The sequence below is a fragment of the Bufo gargarizans genome, chromosome 6 (assembly GCF_014858855.1).
Source record: "Bufo gargarizans isolate SCDJY-AF-19 chromosome 6, ASM1485885v1, whole genome shotgun sequence".
NCBI lineage: Eukaryota > Metazoa > Chordata > Amphibia > Anura > Bufonidae > Bufo > Bufo gargarizans.
This window is the reverse complement of record NC_058085.1, coordinates 233,947,336-233,966,818: the sequence shown is the minus strand read 5'-3', so window position 1 is coordinate 233,966,818 and position 19,483 is coordinate 233,947,336. Positions and strand designations below refer to the sequence as shown.

Below are 19,483 nucleotides of genomic sequence, written 5' to 3'. Positions count from 1 at the left end.
CGGCTGCCCCAGCTCAAATTCCATCCAAAAAGTTGGCTGGAAATGGGAGGCGTGGCCTAATGGAAGCGGGGCGTGGCTTCACAGAGGTGGGTTTATTGGTTTGGGGGCGTGGCCGGTGAGGTCCGGCTTTCTGGGGTGAAGCCAGTGGCCACCCTATCCGTGTAGGACTGTGCTGGTGGAGAATGCAGAGGTACTTTATGTATGGAAGGTGTATATAAAGCAGGGCTATGTCAGTGTAACCAGTCTATTGTATAATTTTCTGTGTGTAATGTGCACACAGTAGTTCTATCTGTGCAATGGACATGTAGCAGAGCTGTGTGAGCAATGTGTATATAGTAAACTATCTGTGTAATGGGCATGTGGTAGAGCGGTGTATGTAATATGTATATAGTAGTGTCAGGTGGGCGCAGTGTATGGCAGCGTCAAGTGGGCGGTGTGTATGGCAGCGTCAAGTGGGTGCTGTGTATGGCAGTGTCAGGAGGACGCAGTGTATGGCAGCGTCATGGCAGCGTCAGGTGGACGCAGTGTATGGCAGCGTCAGGAGGGTGCCGTGTATGGCCGCAAAATTTGTACTCCTCCTCGGCTAAAAATACTCCTCAAAATTGTTAAGAGGAGTATTTTTACTCTTCTGGAAAAAATGTAGTCCGATCTTTGCTGTTAGCTGTAACATACAGCTGCCAGTCTGCTTCATACTACAGTTGGTCGCATCTAGATATGAGCGAACTTGTGTTTCAAGTTTGGCGTACAAGGTTCAGGTTATGTAAGAATTCCGTTATGGATTCTGCTACCACAGACCATAACTAAGGGTCCATTCACACGTCCGCATAATGGGTCCGCATCTGTTCCGCAATTTTGCAGAAGGGGTGCGGACCCATTCGTTTTCAATGGGACCGCAAAAGATGCGGACAGCACCACCATGTGCTGTCCGCATCCGCACTTCCGTTCCACGGCCCGACAAAAAAAAAAGCATGTCCTATTCGAGTCCGAAGCCACGGACTCAACACTAGTCGTAACGTTTTAGCTCATAGGTTGAAAAAGAGTCTGTGAATGAGCTGAAAACATTGCGACCACAGGGGTGAATAGTGTTTGAGAGCGCAGACTTTTTTTCATATATATATGAGAAAGGCTCAGTTGTGAGCTGAAACATTGCTATTATTTTTCACATGGGTGAATAAAGATATCTATCCTCTTCAAGTCTTGGAGTGCTGTCCCGTTTTCTACATATCTAAGAAGGTTGAAGCTCATTCCCTTGGACATAGCACCTGAGCCAGCGTACTGGTGCCGCCGAATCTTCTTTTTTATTATATATATATATATATATATATATATATATATACAGTACAGACCAAAAGTTTGGACACACCTTCTCATTCAAAGAGTTTTCTTTATTTTCATGACTATGAAAATTGTAGATTCACACAGAAGGCATCAAAACTATGAATTAACACATGTGGAATTATATACATAACAAAAAAGTGTGAAACAACTGAAAATATGTCATATTCTAGATTTTGCACACTCTTGATGAGCTTCAAGAGGTAGTCACCTGAAATGGTCTTCCAACAGTCTTGAAGGAGTTCCCAGAGATGCTTAGCACTTGTTGGCCCTTTTGCCTTCACTCTGCGGTCCAGCTCACCCCAAACCATCTCGATTGGGTTCAGGTCCAGTGATTGTGAAGGCCAGGTCATCTGGCGCAGCACCCCATCACTCTCCTTCATGGTCAAATAGCCCTTCCCCACAGCCTGGAGGTGTGTTTGGGGGTCATTGTCCTGTTGAAGAATAAATGATGGTCCAACTAAACGCAAACCGGATGGAATAGCATGCCGCTGCAAGATGCTGTGGTAGCCATGCTGGTTCAGTATGCCTTCAATTTTGAATAAATCCCCAACAGTGTCACCAGCAAAGCACCCCCACACCATCACACCTCCTCCTCCATGCTTCACGGTGGGAACCAGGCATGTAGAGTCCATCCGTTCACCTTTTCTGCGTCGCACAAAAACACGGTGGTTGTTACCAAAGATCTCAAATTTGGACTCATCAGACCAAAGCACAGATTTCCACTGGTCTAATGTCCATTCCTTGTGTTCTTTAGCCCAAATAAGTCTCTTCTGCTTGTTGCCTGTCCTTAGCAGTGGTTTCCTAGCAGATATTCTACCATGAAGGCCTGATTCACACAGTCTCCTCTTAACAGTTGTTCTAGAGATGTGTCTGCTGCTAGAACTCTGTGTGGCATTGACCTGGTCTCTAATCTGAGCTGCTGTTAACCTGGGATTTCTGAGGCTGGTGACTCGGATGAACTCTTGGTCTTCCTTTCCTGGGGCGGTCCACATGTGAGACAGTTTCTTTGTAGCGCTTGATGGTTTTTGTGACTGCACTTGGGGACACTTTCAAAGTTTTCCCAATTTTTCAGACTGACTGACCTTCATTTCTTAAAGTAATGATGGCCACTCGTTTTTCTTTACTTAGCTGCTTTTTTCTTGCCATAATACAAATTCTAACAGTCTATTCAGTAGGACTATCAGCTGTGTATCCATCTGACTTCTCCAAACGCAACTGATGTCCCAACCCCATTTATAAGGCAAGAAATCCCACTTATTAAACCTGACAGGGCACACCTGTGAAGTGAAAACCATTTCAGGTGACTACCTCTTGAAGCTCATCAAGAGAATGCCAAGAGTGTGCAAAGCAGTAATCAAAGCAAAAGGTGGCTACTTTGAAGAACCTAGAATATGACATATTTTCAGTTGTTTCACACTTTTTTGTTATGTATATAATTCCACATGTGTTAATTCATAGTTTTGATGCCTTCAGTGTGAATCTACAATTTTCATAGTCATGAAAATAAAGAAAACTCTTTGAATGAGAGGGTATGTCCAAACTTTTGGTCTGTACTGTATATATGTCATTTATCAAACTGGTGTAAAGTAGAACTTACTTTGTTGCCCATAGCAACCAGATTCCACCTTTCATTTTTCACAGCTTCGTTCGAAAATGAAATGAGGAATCTTATTGGTTGCTATTGGCAACTAAGCCAGTTCTAATTTACACCAATTTTGATAAATATCCCCCCCTGTGTACTTCTATGTGTACAGATCATTCTGGGTAGTCACATTGTACTAATCTGTGTGGGAAAAGTGAACGCTCACTGTGCGGACTTCACACAAATACTGTATTCAGAAGAGAGTGCAGGTAGTGAGAGCGTCAGTAATGAGATCTATATCCTGCTTATAATACCATGGTTCTGACTGTAGATTGCTGCACTAACGTTATCAGCAGAAATATCTATTGTGTCTACAAATAATGGACTTTCTACAGAAAAGAAAGTGAGAAATAAATCTGCTGATTACAGGTTGTAGCATACTGTAAGACTCACCATGTTGTGGATTGGAATGAAATCTTACAAGTTCCAGCAGCCTATATGTAAGTGGCTGCTAGCTGTGGGGGCAGGGCAGCATAGATGGTGCTGGTGCATGTGAAATCCACAGGAACACCCACAGATTCTCACAGGAGATGACAGTAGTGAGCAGAAATCATATCAGAGCATTTCTGAGGGCATGCAAAGCCGATACCAGTATGCAAACAAGTGCAATTGTATTATGTGCTGCATTATAGTAAGATATGGGGTTATTGATTTTTTGTGCACAAAGGTGTCTATAGCCTTTAAGGAAGAATATGTATTATAAATATTGGCTTGAAAAGCAGGGAATGCTGTGTAAGTGTGGTTGAATAGTGGCAGTAACACAGAAATATAGTGGCAAATCTGGGGGAGCTGCTCAACCCCTAACACTGTAGCGTGTTTTTCATTGGGGGAGCAGCCCCACCGCATGTGGACCGCAGCAAACGACTATCCCCAGCAAAAAAATTTTTGCATACGGTGGAGGATGTCGGCGCGGTCCACATGCACCACAAAGGCATCCTACACAAAACGGAGCATTGTGCGGATGAAAATATAATCATATAAATCACAGAAGAAATGCACCAAACGGATATGCCACTGACTATACTGGCTAGTCATAAATGCAGATATTAAAAGCTGAGACTTTTGCCAATATATTCCCGTCAGGAAGATATCGGAGCCCAACATGCACCACGTCACGGTTCTCAGCATGGCAAGGGGTCCTACCACTAAGCTACCTATGGTGTGAACAAGGTCTGAAGGTGATGTAATCCAGCTCACAGCCAAGCTTCCACACAACCGCCTAGCAGGACAACTAGTGCAATGTGAACAAAGCCAGACTGTAAGCCACACCCATATCAGACCATGTGATGGAGGCTACCAGGTGCAAAGGAGAGTGTTTAAATGCCAGGTAAAGGCACATACACTACATATAAAACAAAAACACAGAAATATAGTGGCAAATCTGGGGGAGCTGCTCAACCCCTAACACTGTAGCGTGTTTTTCATTGGGGGAGCAGCCCCACCGCATGTGGACCGCAGCAAACGACTATCCCCAGCAAAAAAAAATTTGCATACGGTGGAGGATGTCGGCGCGGTCCACATGCACCACAAAGGCATCCTACACAAAACGGAGCATTGTGCGGATGAAAATATAATCATATAAATCACAGAAGAAATGCACCAAACGGATATGCCACTGACTATACTGGCTAGTCATAAATGCAGATATTAAAAGCTGAGACTTTTGCCAATATATTCCTGTCAGGAAGATATCGGAGCCCAACATGCACCTGGTAGCCTCCATCACATGGTCTGATATGGGTGTGGCTTACAGTCTGGCTTTGTTCACATTGCACTAGTTGTCCTGCTAGGCGGTTGTGTGGAAGCTTGGCTGTGAGCTGGATTACATCACCTTCAGACCTTGTTCACACCATAGGTAGCTTAGTGGTAGGACCCCTTGCCATGCTGAGAACCGTGACGTGGTGCATGTTGGGCTCCGATATCTTCCTGACAGGAATATATTGGCAAAAGTCTCAGCTTTTAATATCTGCATTTATGACTAGCCAGTATAGTCAGTGGCATATCCGTTTGGTGCATTTCTTCTGTGATTTATATTAATAGTGGCAGTGGCTTCTCCTTTCCAAACTTATCAACACAGGTTGCAGCTTGCATGAAAATAAAAGTATATATATGGAACAATAAGGGTACATTCGTATATATGGCAGCACATCTGGCAGGCTGTGATGGCAGAGAGTTGGCTGCCAGATTTGTCATTGCCGGATTCTACAGTCCACCGCCTGATCCACATTGACTATACTAGAGTCCAGCCGCTTTCCAGCATAAATGGCACCAAAAGAGGTAGCATTTAGTGTAGGCTCCTATCCAAAAGAGATCACCTTTCGTGGTGGACAGGCACAAATTAAACATGCGGTGGACTGTAGAATCCGGCAAATTTATATAATGAGCATCACATTAGCACTAGTATATTTTCTGTAGCAAGTATTTTATTTGTGTTTGCAGAGGGCTTTTGCATTGTGTTTCTTTTTATAAATGTCGGGTTTCGGCCAGACAAAAAAATGCTACGGTTTTGTCTGGCCGACAGCTGGCATTTGTACTAGATCAGGCATGCCGAGATGCAACGTATCCTAAGCTATAAAAATGTAGTCAATTTATTGTTTTCCCTACGAGCCAGACCCTGAGAAGTCAAATCCCTGGAAGTATTCTTTGAATGTAAGAAAGATGACATGGGGGTTCTTTTTTATATATTTCCTTTTAATCTGGAAATAAAAGGGGCAAAGACCAAGCAAATACAAAGAAATATATTAGCATGTGAAATACGCCATCTACTAAACACGTTTGTTGTACGTAGAATATATGCCAGTGTCATAAATGTTGTGTGACCAGCCATTTATTTTACGGGAATTCCAATGGTCTCGCAAGCTGTTGTTGACATAGTTCTCAATGCTGGTGGCTGGTTTCTCTGCCTCGTGAGTTTTGAGGTGGCGGTTCAGGTGGCCTTTGTGTCCAAAACGTTTACCACATTCCAAGCAAACAAATGGTTTTTCTCCCGTGTGAATTCTTTGATGTACGACCAGATTGGAGTGGTTGGTGAAGCATTTGTTACATACAGGGCAAGTGAAAAGTTTTTCCCCCGTATGGATCCTCTGATGTATGACCAGGCTTGACTTGTAGAGAAATAATTTGCCACACTGTGGACAAGACACCTTGTTCCCATTGTGCATTGCCTGGTGTTTGACAAGGCCAAAGTGTGACGTGAAGGTTTTCTCGCATGTAGAGCAGACGTACATCCCCTCTACAACCTGGTGGTTTGTATATGGCGCACTTTCAGAAGTTTTATTCCAATCCCTATATTTTGTTACAGAAACTCTTTTGTATGTTTTTGATGCACCTTTGTTTCTGTTCATTGTCTGCCTAGATCCTGATGTATGAAGTCTCTGAGTAGAGTCTGTGGGGATGTATATTTCATAGCCCTCTTCCTGAGAGACGGGTTCCACCTTAACCTGACTAGGTGTCTGCGTGTGATCAGGTAGTATGTAAATCGAAGAATGTAGATCGGCTTCGTCTTCACAAAGGACAGATTCTCTCTTAATATGAGCTAGCGTGTATTGTGTAGGGCTCACATCATAAATATTAGTCCCTGTGCCATTTGACTCTTCCTGGTCATGTGTAGATGGATATTGTGTAGGTCCATAATTATCAGCTTCTGGGGGTACAGCTTCCTCCTTAATAGGAGTACACAAATACTGTGCCTGTGTATGAGATGTGGCTATAAATGTATCTATAGGGGATTCTCTAATACAGGACGAGAACTCTGGATGACTAGGTTTGGCATCTACATCCTCGCCTGTGGAATTCCCTTTAGTACCTGATAACTGTTGCTTAGTCTGGGTACCTGTATTTGAATCCTGTGTATGATCATTGAGAGCATAACTCCCATCACTGAGAGGTTTTATCTCACTTGAAGGATTGTGGGCATTTGTAGCTGAATACATAACATCACCACTAGAGTTCCCATCTTCATTCATACAAGATTCACTATTGATAGGTATGTTCTCTGGTGGCCTGTCATCTGTAGGCATGTTCTTAAGGGGAGCAAATTTGTCCTTACGTTTGCTAAAGAACTTGGCCCGTCTTCTCCAGGGTTTTCTACACTTAGAAGCTTTACTGCCTGCTTTGGCTTGTATGTCTCTTGCATCTTCATTTAAGCAGGGTGGTGCAGGCAAACCATGGTCATCTTCCACTTCAGCTTCTTCCATTTTTAAATCTACAAGAAAGTAATTTGAGTATAAGGGATCTTTCACACAAGTGTGTCCCTGTCACGGCTGAGGATGGGGAAAACCCTCAGCCGTGCAATGCCAGAAGATGTTAGTGGCTGCTCAGCCAGGACAACAGAATTAGGGAGCAGGTCACCTCCTATCGCGTCCCTAATCTGACCCTGACTCCTAACCATATAAGCCAACCCTGATGGTGGGAGGGCTCATACACCGGAACCTAATATTCCTACTCGCCCTCAGGATTGCCCTGGAACAAGGAGCAGGGTAAGACGACCTGTTCCTTCTGGACACGGAGGAACAGGAGTCTCACTGGCCTGGATGCAAGGAGATGGGGTACATAAACAGACATATGGATATGGCAGGAGAACTACTCTTGTTCACACCTACCTGCCACAGCCTTGCTGACTGGATCCCGTGCTCACAAGCTGATGTCCAGACCAAACATAAATGGACACAGCAACACACATACACACACAGGAACCCAGATCCATAGCTGCATTAAACATGAAAGGAAACCAACATCAACTTAACATCACATATAAACATTTATGACAAAAAGGGTGGCCCTCACTGGCAGATGGTATAAGGGACCAGGAGGGTGCCTCCAGCTTACAAACAAGGCTGGAGTACCCCTCAGACTACTGATCTTAACTAAGGCTTTATAGGCCATGTAGCCACACCCACACACAGAGCACACACACTAGGAAGGAAGTTAACCCTTCCAACACAAGGCAAGGGAAGACGGACACTTAAAGGGAAAGTACACACATAAACACACACTTCACCTGTTGCCGCAGGCAATGGCATGCATGGCAACCATGTCCTGGGGATCAGCCAGAAGGCTGAGACACTGTCACCACATGCATACAACACCAAATGTAGTCACGTGCAACCAAGTGAAGGAAAATGTCACTACGCACACCATAGGCCGTGACACTCTCACCCCTCAAAGCCCCCTCATCAACACAAAAGGGAAAACAAGTGTGGGACCCCAAACAAGGAAGGGAGAAGGAAAAAGACAGCAGAATCAGTGTCAGCAAGTCTTCCCAGGACTGCTGCCAGCCCCTGGAACAAAACACAGGGACCAGGGTGCTGACTGCCAGCCTCTGGAACAACACACAGGGACCAGAGACCAGCAAAGAAACAGCCCGGAGAGACCGCACTGAACACTGCGACCACTCTCAGCAAACGGTTCCCACAAAGTCGCTGCTAGCATGCATCCTCTCCCAGCACACACTAAAGCCAGTCCAACGAGGACTGCAGCCAGCCACACTGACAAAGAGTAGATGACCACTGAAACGTGGACGAGGAGAGACCCAACCACTAGTGTCAGTTCACAGACACTGCAGCAACAGCCACAGAGAACTGCACAGTATCAGGGTTCCCTTTTCACCCTCCCGCCGGAGGATAAGCATGTGTGCCAGAAAGCGTCAGGCACCACATGCTGCGCCCTCTTCCGAAGGCGGGATACTCCCACCCCTCAAAGCCCCTCCCAACAACAAAAGGGGAAAGTTGGTGAGGCAGGAAGACTGATTCCACAATATCCTGGACATACTGGAGGCTGGTCAATGTTCCCTACATCAATACCATAACGGCCATGGTAGCTAATGTGCCCCACACCTGGTGTGGGTCTTGTGTGTCTCCACACTATACATAATGGCAATAGGCGCTCTCCAGCCATCCTGTGAACTCTTATACATTCATTTTTAGTACCAAGGCAGAAACTTCTTTCATTCCTGAACCAAAGTCAGAAGAGGATTCAACAGGAATGGAAACTATAAAGTAAGGACTTCTTGATGGATCCACTTCTAGCTTTGACGCAAAAAAAACTGCATCAAGATCGACATTGGTATTTTTCTAAATGCAGTTTTTCTTCTTCTCCCCCCTTTGCCCTGTTAAGGGGGGGGGGGTTACTGACCAAGGCTTGCTGGTGTTGTTACCGTTTTATATCTGTATTGGAATGCTTACTCCCTGCCTGCTGTCCCTGTATACATATATCACTCGTTTTGAAAAATGTAAAAAAGCCAAAAGACCCATTACTGTTATCAGTCATTGGAGTTCACTAACCTTTACTACTGTCAAGGTCCTGATCTTCCATCAAGACATACTTATAGAGATCCTTATGTCCTTCTACATATTCCCACTCCTCCATGGTGAAACTGACCATGATGTCCTCATATCGTACAGGAACCTGCCACAACAAATAAAACCAGTCATCATCCAGACACCTCCCTTATTATTACAGAATAATGTCCGATCAGTGCTCACCTCCCCGGTCAGCAGCTGTATTATCTTGTTGGTGAGATCCAGGATCTTCTTATCATGCTTTTTGTCCTGATCCATTAGGACACTCTGGGTCCTGCATGATCTTTCAGACTTATGAGGAACGCTGCTTCTTGAGACATGCAGAGTAGACCTGCTTACAGGTGCATAATCCTGGGGGGTACCAACAAATAATACAGAAGATCAAACAGGTCTATAAGTCTAGTAACATGAAGCCTATAGCACTAACAACAATTGGTTATGACCAATGTGTAATTTTGCCTCTAAAGGTTTCCTTAGTAAGCCTTTAACTGAGTGTTGCTAAGAAGAATCCATCTTCAGCGTTCTGAATACTGAAGATAGCCAACTGTAAGATGAGGCTGAGAAGCCTGCCTCTGCCTCCCTACATGTATGTTTCACTAAGGGGTTTACTGGCCCGCTCCTCTCTGTCTTCACAGCGTCGTCTCTGGTTAGTTAGAAAGCTCTGAGAAGATAGATCGGATACATAATCCGTGCTGACAGTATGGCCAGATCATCCCTAAGGCCGCATTCACACATACGTGGATAGATGTAATACTAGTGTATTACTGTACAGCGGCACGAAGCGCACAGTGTCATAGCAACCAATGATGCCGTGCACTCGCAGGACAGGTTTTCACAGACCGTGGTCAGTGAAAATGCATGTATGTGTGAATGCGGCCTAACAAGTGGCAGTAGGAACACTCTTTAGCGATGATCTGCTGGTGTAAAGGTGCCGCTGACAAGCAGACATTAGTTTATCAGGTAATTGCATCTTTTATGCAGGCACAAAAATCATTGTTTGCTGGCAGCAGATCATGCTGTCTAATCACACTCTGCTGCCAGCAAATAATGAATCTGTATGAGGACAAGTAATGGCATTAGGAGGGGATCACTGCATGTGACAGCAGCGGTCTCTTCCACTGACAAGCAGGCGATTGTTGGGAAGGAACGCTTCTTTTCCAGCAATCGCAAGGCTCATCTGCCAGTGTAATACAGCTCTACAGTGCGACATACAGTGACAAGGTAAACTTACGGTCAGTGCTGATTGCGGCAAACCCCTTCACTTCTACCTTGCAAGTGGACTGGGAACATAAAGGGGAGGGTGGTTGTAGCAGTCAGCACTGACAGCAAGTGTACTGTATCCCTGTGTGTAGCACTTGATCGCTGCAGAGGGATGTGCTGGAAAGATAGAGGTAAATGGGGCTGCAGCGATCATTACTGGCAGCATATCAAACAGGATAGTCAGGGACTTGGCAGAGGCAGGTCGAGAAGGGCTGCTAAGGGACCCCCTAGAAGCAGGTTTTTTTATTTGTTGAAATTGTGCATATTAAATAATAAAATACATAACAAATTATTAACATCACTGTCTCTTTGAATTTAATATTTTTTTTAATCATCCATAGAACTATGCAACTGGCATTACTTCCTACCTCTTAAACTGCCCCTGGTGGTATGAAGAGGCATCCTATACAGCACTGAAGAGTATTACCGGATGTTACTATTGATGGCAGGGTCCGACACCACACATCACCGCCGATCAGTGGTTCTCTAGCAGCTGGTTACTGCAGCTCTGCTCCCACTGAACGGAATAGGAGCGGCACTACAGTTATCAGCTCTATCCACCGCACAGTGCCCGACTGTATAGTTCCAACACTGGAGCTACTACAGAACAGCTGAACGGTGGAATTCCCTGGAGTACCCTTGTAAAGCGCTAGTGATAAAACTAAAATTTGACCAAATTCACCCAGTGTCGTACAGAGCATAATAAATCACTCGTAGTGCAAATTTGTGACATTTTGATGGAAATGGCGACATTTTTACTCCAGTTTCTACAAGTAGGGCAGGAAGCACTTAACAAGGCTACCTCTGCTGAAGCCTGCTACTTTTTTAACAAAAAGCTGCCATTTCGGTTACAGAGTGCAACTTCTCATGAGTTTGCACTTGTCTGGGGTATACTTACAATATCACCTATATTTGCGCCTTTCCTCTGATAACATATTCATAAATGTCACGGTCCTAACGTCACTATTAACACCGCTCACTTTTCAGATTTAGGCCCCATGCCCACGGCCGTGTGCGGGCCGTGGAACTGCGGCCTGGATCCCTCCTGAGAGCAGGAGCGCACGGCATCACTGGTTGCTATGACGCCGTGCGCTCCCTGCTGCCGGCACAGTACAGTAATACACTGGTATAGATCATACCAGTGTATTTTTTTTGTTTTTCCACAGCATGCTCTAGGTTAGGCATGCGCAACCAGCGGCCCTCCAGCTGTTGTAAACCTACAACTCCCACCATGCCCTTTTGTAGTTTTGCAACAGCCGGAGGGCCGCAGGTTGAGCATGCCTGCTCTAGGTATAGCATTGGCAATCTTGCATTATCTCAGTTTTAAACTTTTTTTTTTTATAAACCATTGCTTTTATCCATATTGATCTAGAGGACATGATAATAAATGCATGGCTTGTAAACAAAAAAAAAACAAAAACATTAAAATGCTTGTGCTAAAACGCAATTTGTTAAAACGAAAAAATCACTGAAAAAAAACATCCTGCACAATATGATAGATAAATGTGCGGATGTCCCTGGCCACATTCATGAAAAAAATTACTGAAAAAAGATAATAATGCACTTAATAATATAGATGCATGCATTATATATGGACCAAGCCCTCACTCCGATGTAATAAAATTTGAGACACTTAGACAATATATTTTGATCAAAACACATCTGTGCCCGCCTACCAAGCGCCAAGGTGCCTGACCTGAGACCACATTGGCGCATGGTAGGCGGGCACAGATGTGTTTTGATCAAAATATATTGGCTAAGGGTCTCAGATTTTATTACATCAGAGTGAGGGCTTGGTCCATATATAATGCGTGCATCTATATTACTAAGTGCATTATTATCTTATTTCTGTGATTTTCTTCAATAATATGGCCAGGGACATCCACACAATTGTATATCATACCGTACAGGATGTTTTATCTTAGTTTTTTCTGTGATTTTTTTGTCTATGTAGTATATGCTAGAGGAGGTGGCACCTTCAAGTGTGAATGCGCACCTATTTTATCTTGGGAGTAGCATTCCTCTGCACTTTTGCCCTTCCTATCCAATAGAGCACCTTGATTAGGTGGTACATATGGCTGTGCTTGCTCCTCCTCCCATCGGCTGCTTGATGCACATGGAGGTGACTAGGAGCAGCACACCATATGTGCAGCGTCTGCGCTCCTGAACATAGAAGCCCATCGGCTTAGGTAGGTTTAGCGTAGGACCCGCCTGACCTGAGACCACCTTGGCGCTTGGTAGGAGGGCACAGATGTGTTTTGATCAAAATGTATTGGCTAAGTGTCTCAGATTTTATTACATCGGAGTGAGGGCTTGGTCCATATATAAGGCTTGGATCTATATTATTAAGTGCATTATTATAATTTTTTCTCAAATTTTTAAAAACAAAAGCAACAAAACGCCATTAAAAACACATTTTTGAATGCAATTTTTTACAAAAACAAAACACAAACGTGGTGTGGCAGCACCCGTAAACTTAAAAGCCTTCTATGCTGCCTCTTTGACACAAGGTTTCAAAAACATTTTTTTATTACTCCCTAAGCACTTTTTTTTGTGGCGTTTTTGTGCACTTTTGCCATTTTAGTGTCTACCGATGTTAGCTGAAAGTCTATGGGAAATATGTAACACAGGATATGCAAGTGTAATTTTTTGCTAATGCCGTTTTTGTTACTTAGGTGGCATTTTAGTGGGGGGTTTTTGTGTTTTTTTTTTTTTTCACCTTTAAAAAATGCAGCATGCTGTAGCTCCTGCCATTTATTCACTTTTTCTCTTGGGGGCAAACATCATAAAGAAAACACTGCATGCAAAAAAATGACCACATTTTTTTTTGCAAAAACCACAGGAGGAAAAACAGTGTGCGCTTATACTGCTGATCTTTTGCAGGTAAAATAGGCCAAAGGAAAATTCATGTGTATGGACCCTAAGGGTGGTCTTACACACAGCCTTTTGTGGCAGATTTTGATGCAGTTTTTGAAGCCAGAAATACAGTAGATGCAAAAGGAGTGAGAAATATAAAGGAAATACTTCTACTTCTCCTCCTGCTGGATCCACCTCTGGCTTTGGCTCAAAACAACTGCATGAAAAACTGCCAGAAAAAGCTGTGTGCGACTGAAGGTCTTCCTGGAAGCAGCAGCATCCAAGACCTGCAGACCCTGGAGCTGGTAGTTTACTCATCATGTTTGACTGATGTAACAAGAGTGACGAGAGTGGGGAGAATAGACATGGCACACAGGGCTCTAGTAACATACATAAAAGTCACATGACTAGAACATTCCCAGAATCCCTCACAAGGGCAGGCATGATCCTGCTGTAGTAATATAGATTTCCACAACCTCTCACCTCTCCGGTCAGTAAATAGATGATCTCCAGCGTGAGATTCAGTATTTTCTCAGACATATGATTCCTGTCCTTGTCCATCGTCAGGAACTATGACTGGAATTCATGGGAAGCCATATGTAGAGATGAACCAATCTCAGTCCTACAACACAAGTAAAACAGATGATTCTCTACTCCTTCCATTTATTATTAAAGTAAATGCTGCAATTAATGCTATATCCACAGAGGCTGAAAATGCTGCAGATTTTCTGTTCAGATTTGTTGACAGCATTTTAACAAATCTCCCTGACATATTCTCAAGCAATGTAGATTTAAAGGGTGGCACAACGCTGCAGAATGGTCGCCAATAACTTCTGTGCAGCAAATCTGCAGTGTTCTATAGTAACAGCAAAGTAGCTGCAGAAGGTGACCGCCCCAGAATCTGCCCATGGCGTGCGGTCCGGATTTTAAGTATCAGCAGCATGTCAATTTAGGTGAGAGGTATCTACCACAGATTCAACACTATGCAGTGCAGAAGGTGAAGTCTGTGGCAAATCTGCAGTGTTTCTGCAACAAAATCTACAACAAGATTTACCCAATCTGGCACAGATTTTGCCCAGATCGGCAGTGGAATCGCCCCTTAAGGGTTCATGCAGATGACCATGATTGGCCCCGGAAACACAGTCCGTGTGTCTGCCAGATCTCCGGGGCCGACCGCGGCTCACCTGACCAAAACTAACTGTATCATAGTGTTTTATGATCAGTCCGTTCTGATCGCAGATCCCTTGTACTGAACTCACAGTTCCCAGGCTGACGTGTGCCTGAGCCCTTAATCTGCAGCATTTAAATTCTTTCTGTGGATTTTCGCTTTTTTTTTTTTTTTTTTTTTTTTTTTTTTTTTACCACTTGCAGTTTATAGCGTGATATCCATGTAATTTACATTTGCATGTGAAACCTGCATTTTGCAGCAGATTGGCTGTGGAAATTGGGCCAGACTCCAAGATGGATTTTCCCATGTTGTCATACCCTAAAGGGACATTCACACAACTGTATTTTCAGTCCGCATCCGATCTGCATTTTTTGTGGATTGGATGCGGACCCATTCATTTCAATGGAGCCAAAAAAGATGTGGACAGCAAATAGTGTGCAGTCCACATCTTTCTCGGCCCCACTGAAAAGAATGGTTCCACAGCCCCACAGAAAATATGGAATATATCCTATACTTGTCCGCAAAATGCAGAGAGCACATGGCCATATCTGTGTTTTTCGGTACGATATGGTCATGTGAATGACCCCTAAGTTCCACTTCTACGAACTACAGTATAGGACATAACTGCTAGAATATAACATTTGACCGGACGATCAATTGGTAGAAACAAAATGTTGCTATACGTCTGTCAGAAAAAATCATCAGAAATAGTTGATCTCTGTACAGTTTTGTGGTCACATTAGGGTACATTCACACAAGCGTTAGAATAGAAATCTGTAGGGGGCGGAGCCTAGCGGCGCATGGAGTAGGTCGCACGCCACATCAGTTCCGGCAGTATCCTGTTCATTTATACCCGATACGGTGGCAAATCGACTTGGAGTTAATCGGAGGTGCAGGGGACAGATCCAGGAAGTGGTCCGGCGCAGGAATCCAGCATCATGCCTGCGAAGAGAGGCAAGACGCCGAGCCGTCAGGAGAGAGAGACCCGGTCCCAAGATGGCGCCGAGGAGGAGGAATGGCCTGACCTGAGGGCGAAGGTGAGTCAGGGAGCTGCAGCGCGGCTGGAGCGCTTTGCTCACAAGTCACAGCAGTCCCCCAGTCATGTGTGGGGAGAGGGAGATGACACCCTGACGCAAGTGGAGGAAGGTTTAGGGGAGCAGGATGGCCCCTGTGATGAAGACCAACAACCCCCTGTTCAGCAAGAGGGGGGGGCGAGTCCTGGCCTGTGCTGCACTGGTAAAGATCTGCCAGTGATTACTGCCCCTGAACCCACGTTGAAAGACGTGATGGCAGCTATAGCTAGTTGCAATGTCACCCTCCAGTCCATGAACATTAACATTGGAAGCCTAAAAGCGGACATATCTATCATCCGTCATGACCTGCATAAGGTGGCTGAACGCACCTCAGAAGTAGAAAGGAGGGTTTCAGACCTGGAAGATGGGGCTGTTACCCTGCAGAGAGAGAGCAGGGCTGCATCAAAAGATATAGCGGCGCTTTATGCAAAGACTGACGACCTTGAAAATCGCTCCCGCCGCAATAATATTAGACTGTTGGGCATTCCTGAGAAGTCTGAAGGCCCAGAGGCTACAGAATTTATTGAAAAATGGCTTGCAGAAAAATTCCGTGATAAAGGACTCTCTGCACTCTATGCGGTTGAGCGAGCACATAGGGTCCCCACCAGGCCCCTGCCGCCAGGAGCGGCCGCCACGCCCAATACTTGCTAAAATCCTGCACTATCGAGACAGGGATACTATACTGAGGGCTGTGAGGTCTCATCCTGATTTAAAAATTAATGGGGTTCAGGTGTCCCTGTTCCCGGATTACTCGTCGGATGTACAAAAGAAGAGGGCCCGCTTTGTGGAGATTAAACGGAGGCTGAGAGACTTGCAAGTACAGTACTCCATGATGTTCCCGGCAAGGCTCAGGGTGGTGGCGTTTGGATCCGCTGTGTTTTTTGAGGACCCGGACGCTGCGGTCAAGTGGCTGGATCAAAATGAGCGCCGCCTTAGGATCCCTTCAACGGACACCAGAGACTGATGGACATTCCTGTTCCTGATTGAAGTTCTGCTGTCCCCTGGACTGTCCACCCACCGTTGTGGACATTTTATTTCTGTTTCTGGCCGGTTGCTGGAGACACTTTGTGGGTAGAGCATACGCCCCCCGGTGGCTCCCCACTTTCTCAATGTGCCTGCACATGGTATCTTGCTGGATGCTGTGCTGCTTCAGGCGCTGTTGGGCCAGGTTCGCAAGGTTGGCCCCAGGTTCAATATTGATTCTACATATGCTGCATATGTTTACTTTGTGGGGTGGGATGTTTGGGTGGGGGGAGGGAGGGGAGTTGGGGTTAGCGGGGGGTAATACTGTCATGGGTACTATTGACAGCAATACTAAGGTGCTAAAACATACAGTCCTCTCATACCTATACGGGGAAATTGGAGTGGAGATAGGAGACTGTATTCTGGTAATTAACATTGTTTTTCCTTGCAGCTGCTGGGAGGTGGGGATGTGTGGCTCTCAATTGTGCTTTTATCTATGTACGCATTCTTATGGGACCTGTTACGAGAGTTGGAATGTGAGGGGAATGGCGGATGCTACAAAGAGACATGGTCTGTTCCGTTACCTATCTAGATATCAGCCAGCAATAATATGCTTGCAAGAAACGCATATGACTAAACAATCTATACATGTTCTGCAAAAGCCGTGGTTGGGGTATTCGGTGCATTCCGTCTTCTCCTCGCATTCCAGGGGGGTTAGTATCCTAGTTCATAAGAATGTCATGTTTGAGTGCCTCAGGGTATGTCTGGATGAGGAGGGCAGGTTTATAGGAGTGCATTGTGTGGTCCAAGGGATGAAGATGGTGCTGGCGACAATCTATATACCCCCGCCATTTTCTTCGGTGCCTTTAAGGAAGCTCATGGAGTTTATGGCAGAATTTTCAGAACTTCCAATGTTAATAGTGGGCGATTTTAATAATGTACTTGACAGCTCGCTTGATAGATGCCAGATCACACCTAGTGGTAGTAGTACGGGTGAGACCCCGTTTGCAAGAATACTCAGGGAAGTAGGTCTGATGGATGTATGGAGAGAGACCCACCCCCTGGACAGGAAGTACTCGTGTTACTCCTCGTCTTATGGAACCCTGTCACGCATTGATCTGGGTTTGGTGAATGCCCATATGTTTCCGCTTGTGCAGAGTTCGGAGTATCTGGCCAGAACCTTATCAGATCACTCCTTATTTAGTATCGCTCTTGATATTTCTGTGGCGGCCAGGCCGGGGGTTAGATACTGGCGATTGAATGCCTTTTGGTTGAAATTGATAGGTGACCCGTCCGAGTTGCTTCAGTCCCTTAGGGAATATTTTTGTATAAATGAGGGGACTGCGTCTCCAATAATTGTTTGGGAGGCGATGAAGGCCTTCCTCAGGGGCTCCCTTATCAAAACAGTCAATAGGATTAAATCTAAATCTAGAGAGCTTGATCTGCAGAAACACGATAACATGAAGCTAGCCGGAGGAAGCCTTTGTGTTGAATCCATCTACCCTAACTAGCAGTGCCTTAAAGATCAGGCAGGAGGAGCTGAGGTGTCACCTCTTGGAAGTAGCAGAGAGGAAATAACTGTTTTATAGGCAGCAGTTTTTTACTGAAGGGGAGTGTGTGGGCCATATGCTCTCGGTTATCGCGAAAGCGCAGCAGGGGTCTCAATGCATACCTGGCCTGTTAGATGCTGCTGGCGTCCTCAGGCGTGATACTGACAACATTTTGAACATATTGAATAATTTTTACTCTTCTCTGTATGCTCCTAAGGTGACATGTTCGGAAGAGGATATTGACGCATTTTTAACTACATTGAATCTTCCTAAGCTTTCCAGGGAAGACAGTATGCGGTTAGAGGAGCTGATTGAGCTAGAAGAGTTGAGGGCGGCGTTGGCAGCTATGGCTAACGACAAGGCTCCGGGTTTAGCTGGGCTCCCGGCGGAAGTGTATAAGACCTTTGCGGATGTGTTACTCCCGGAACTTCTGAAGGTATTCAATTATTCCAAGGAAAGAGGGGTGCTTCCTCCGTCTATGCAGGAGGCATTAATTGTAGTCATTCCTAAGCCGGACAAGGATCACTCTCTCCCAGACTCATATAGAACGATATCGTTACTCTCCACTGACGTTAAGTTGCTTGCAAAGGTATTGGTCATGCGTCTGTCTAAAGTGATTTTGTCCATCATACACTCCGATCAGACTGGTTTCATGCCTCAGAAATCGACGTCAATCAATATCAGAAGAGTGTTTGCCAGTATTCAATTGCCAGCTGAGAATGTTGGAGATAGAGCTATCCTTTCTTTAGACGCGGCCAAGGCCTTTGACAGCATTGAGTGGCGCTTTCTGTGGAGAGTTATGGCGTTTATGGGGTTTGGGGATGAGTATATATCCTGGGTCCGGGTGCTATACTTTAATCCCAAGGCATGTGTCAGGGCGAACGGAGGGGTATCTCCCAAGTTCTGCTTGGGCCGGGGTACCAGACAGGGGTGCCCGCTGTCGCCTCTGCTATTTGCAGTGGCGATTGAGCCGTTAGCCGCAGCGATTCGTAAGTCACTGGACATTCGGGGGTTCCAGTATGGAACAGTTAATAATAAAGTGGCGATGTATGCAGACGACACTTTGCTTTTTTTAGGGGACACTGGTCCATCTTTGGAAGCGGCTATGAAAATTATTGACTGCTTCGGTGCCCTGTCGGGTCTGACTATTAACTGGAGTAAATCGGCAATTATGCTGCTGGACGGGCAGGGGCAGTCGCAGACAGTGAGAGACAGAAGTATTCCATGTGTAGCGTCCTTTAAGTATTTGGGTATCCATATATCCCCTAGAATCCGGGACTTTGTGCGCCTTAACTTTGACCCGCTGGTTGGTAAATTTCGAAACAAAGCTAAGG

At 45.2% G+C, this 19,483-nt stretch overlaps 1 protein-coding gene across 2 annotated transcripts in view; it reads right to left on the bottom strand.

Annotated features, from left to right (window-relative positions):
- Positions 1-5,650: 5,650 nt before the first annotated feature.
- LOC122940916 (oocyte zinc finger protein XlCOF8.4-like) overlaps positions 5,651-19,483 on the bottom strand; it is a 51,838-nt gene continuing 38,005 nt past the window's right edge. For both annotated transcript variants that reach the window (XM_044297839.1, XM_044297840.1), the window contains exons 2-5: positions 13,879-14,017; positions 9,463-9,630; positions 9,262-9,385; positions 5,651-7,184 (exon numbers count right to left, since the gene is read on the bottom strand). In XM_044297839.1, coding sequence (XP_044153774.1) covers positions 5,746-7,184; positions 9,262-9,385; positions 9,463-9,630; positions 13,879-13,956 — 1,809 coding nt within the window. In that variant the 5' untranslated portion in view covers positions 13,957-14,017 and the 3' untranslated portion in view covers positions 5,651-5,745. The remainder of the gene's footprint in view (positions 7,185-9,261; positions 9,386-9,462; positions 9,631-13,878; positions 14,018-19,483) is intronic.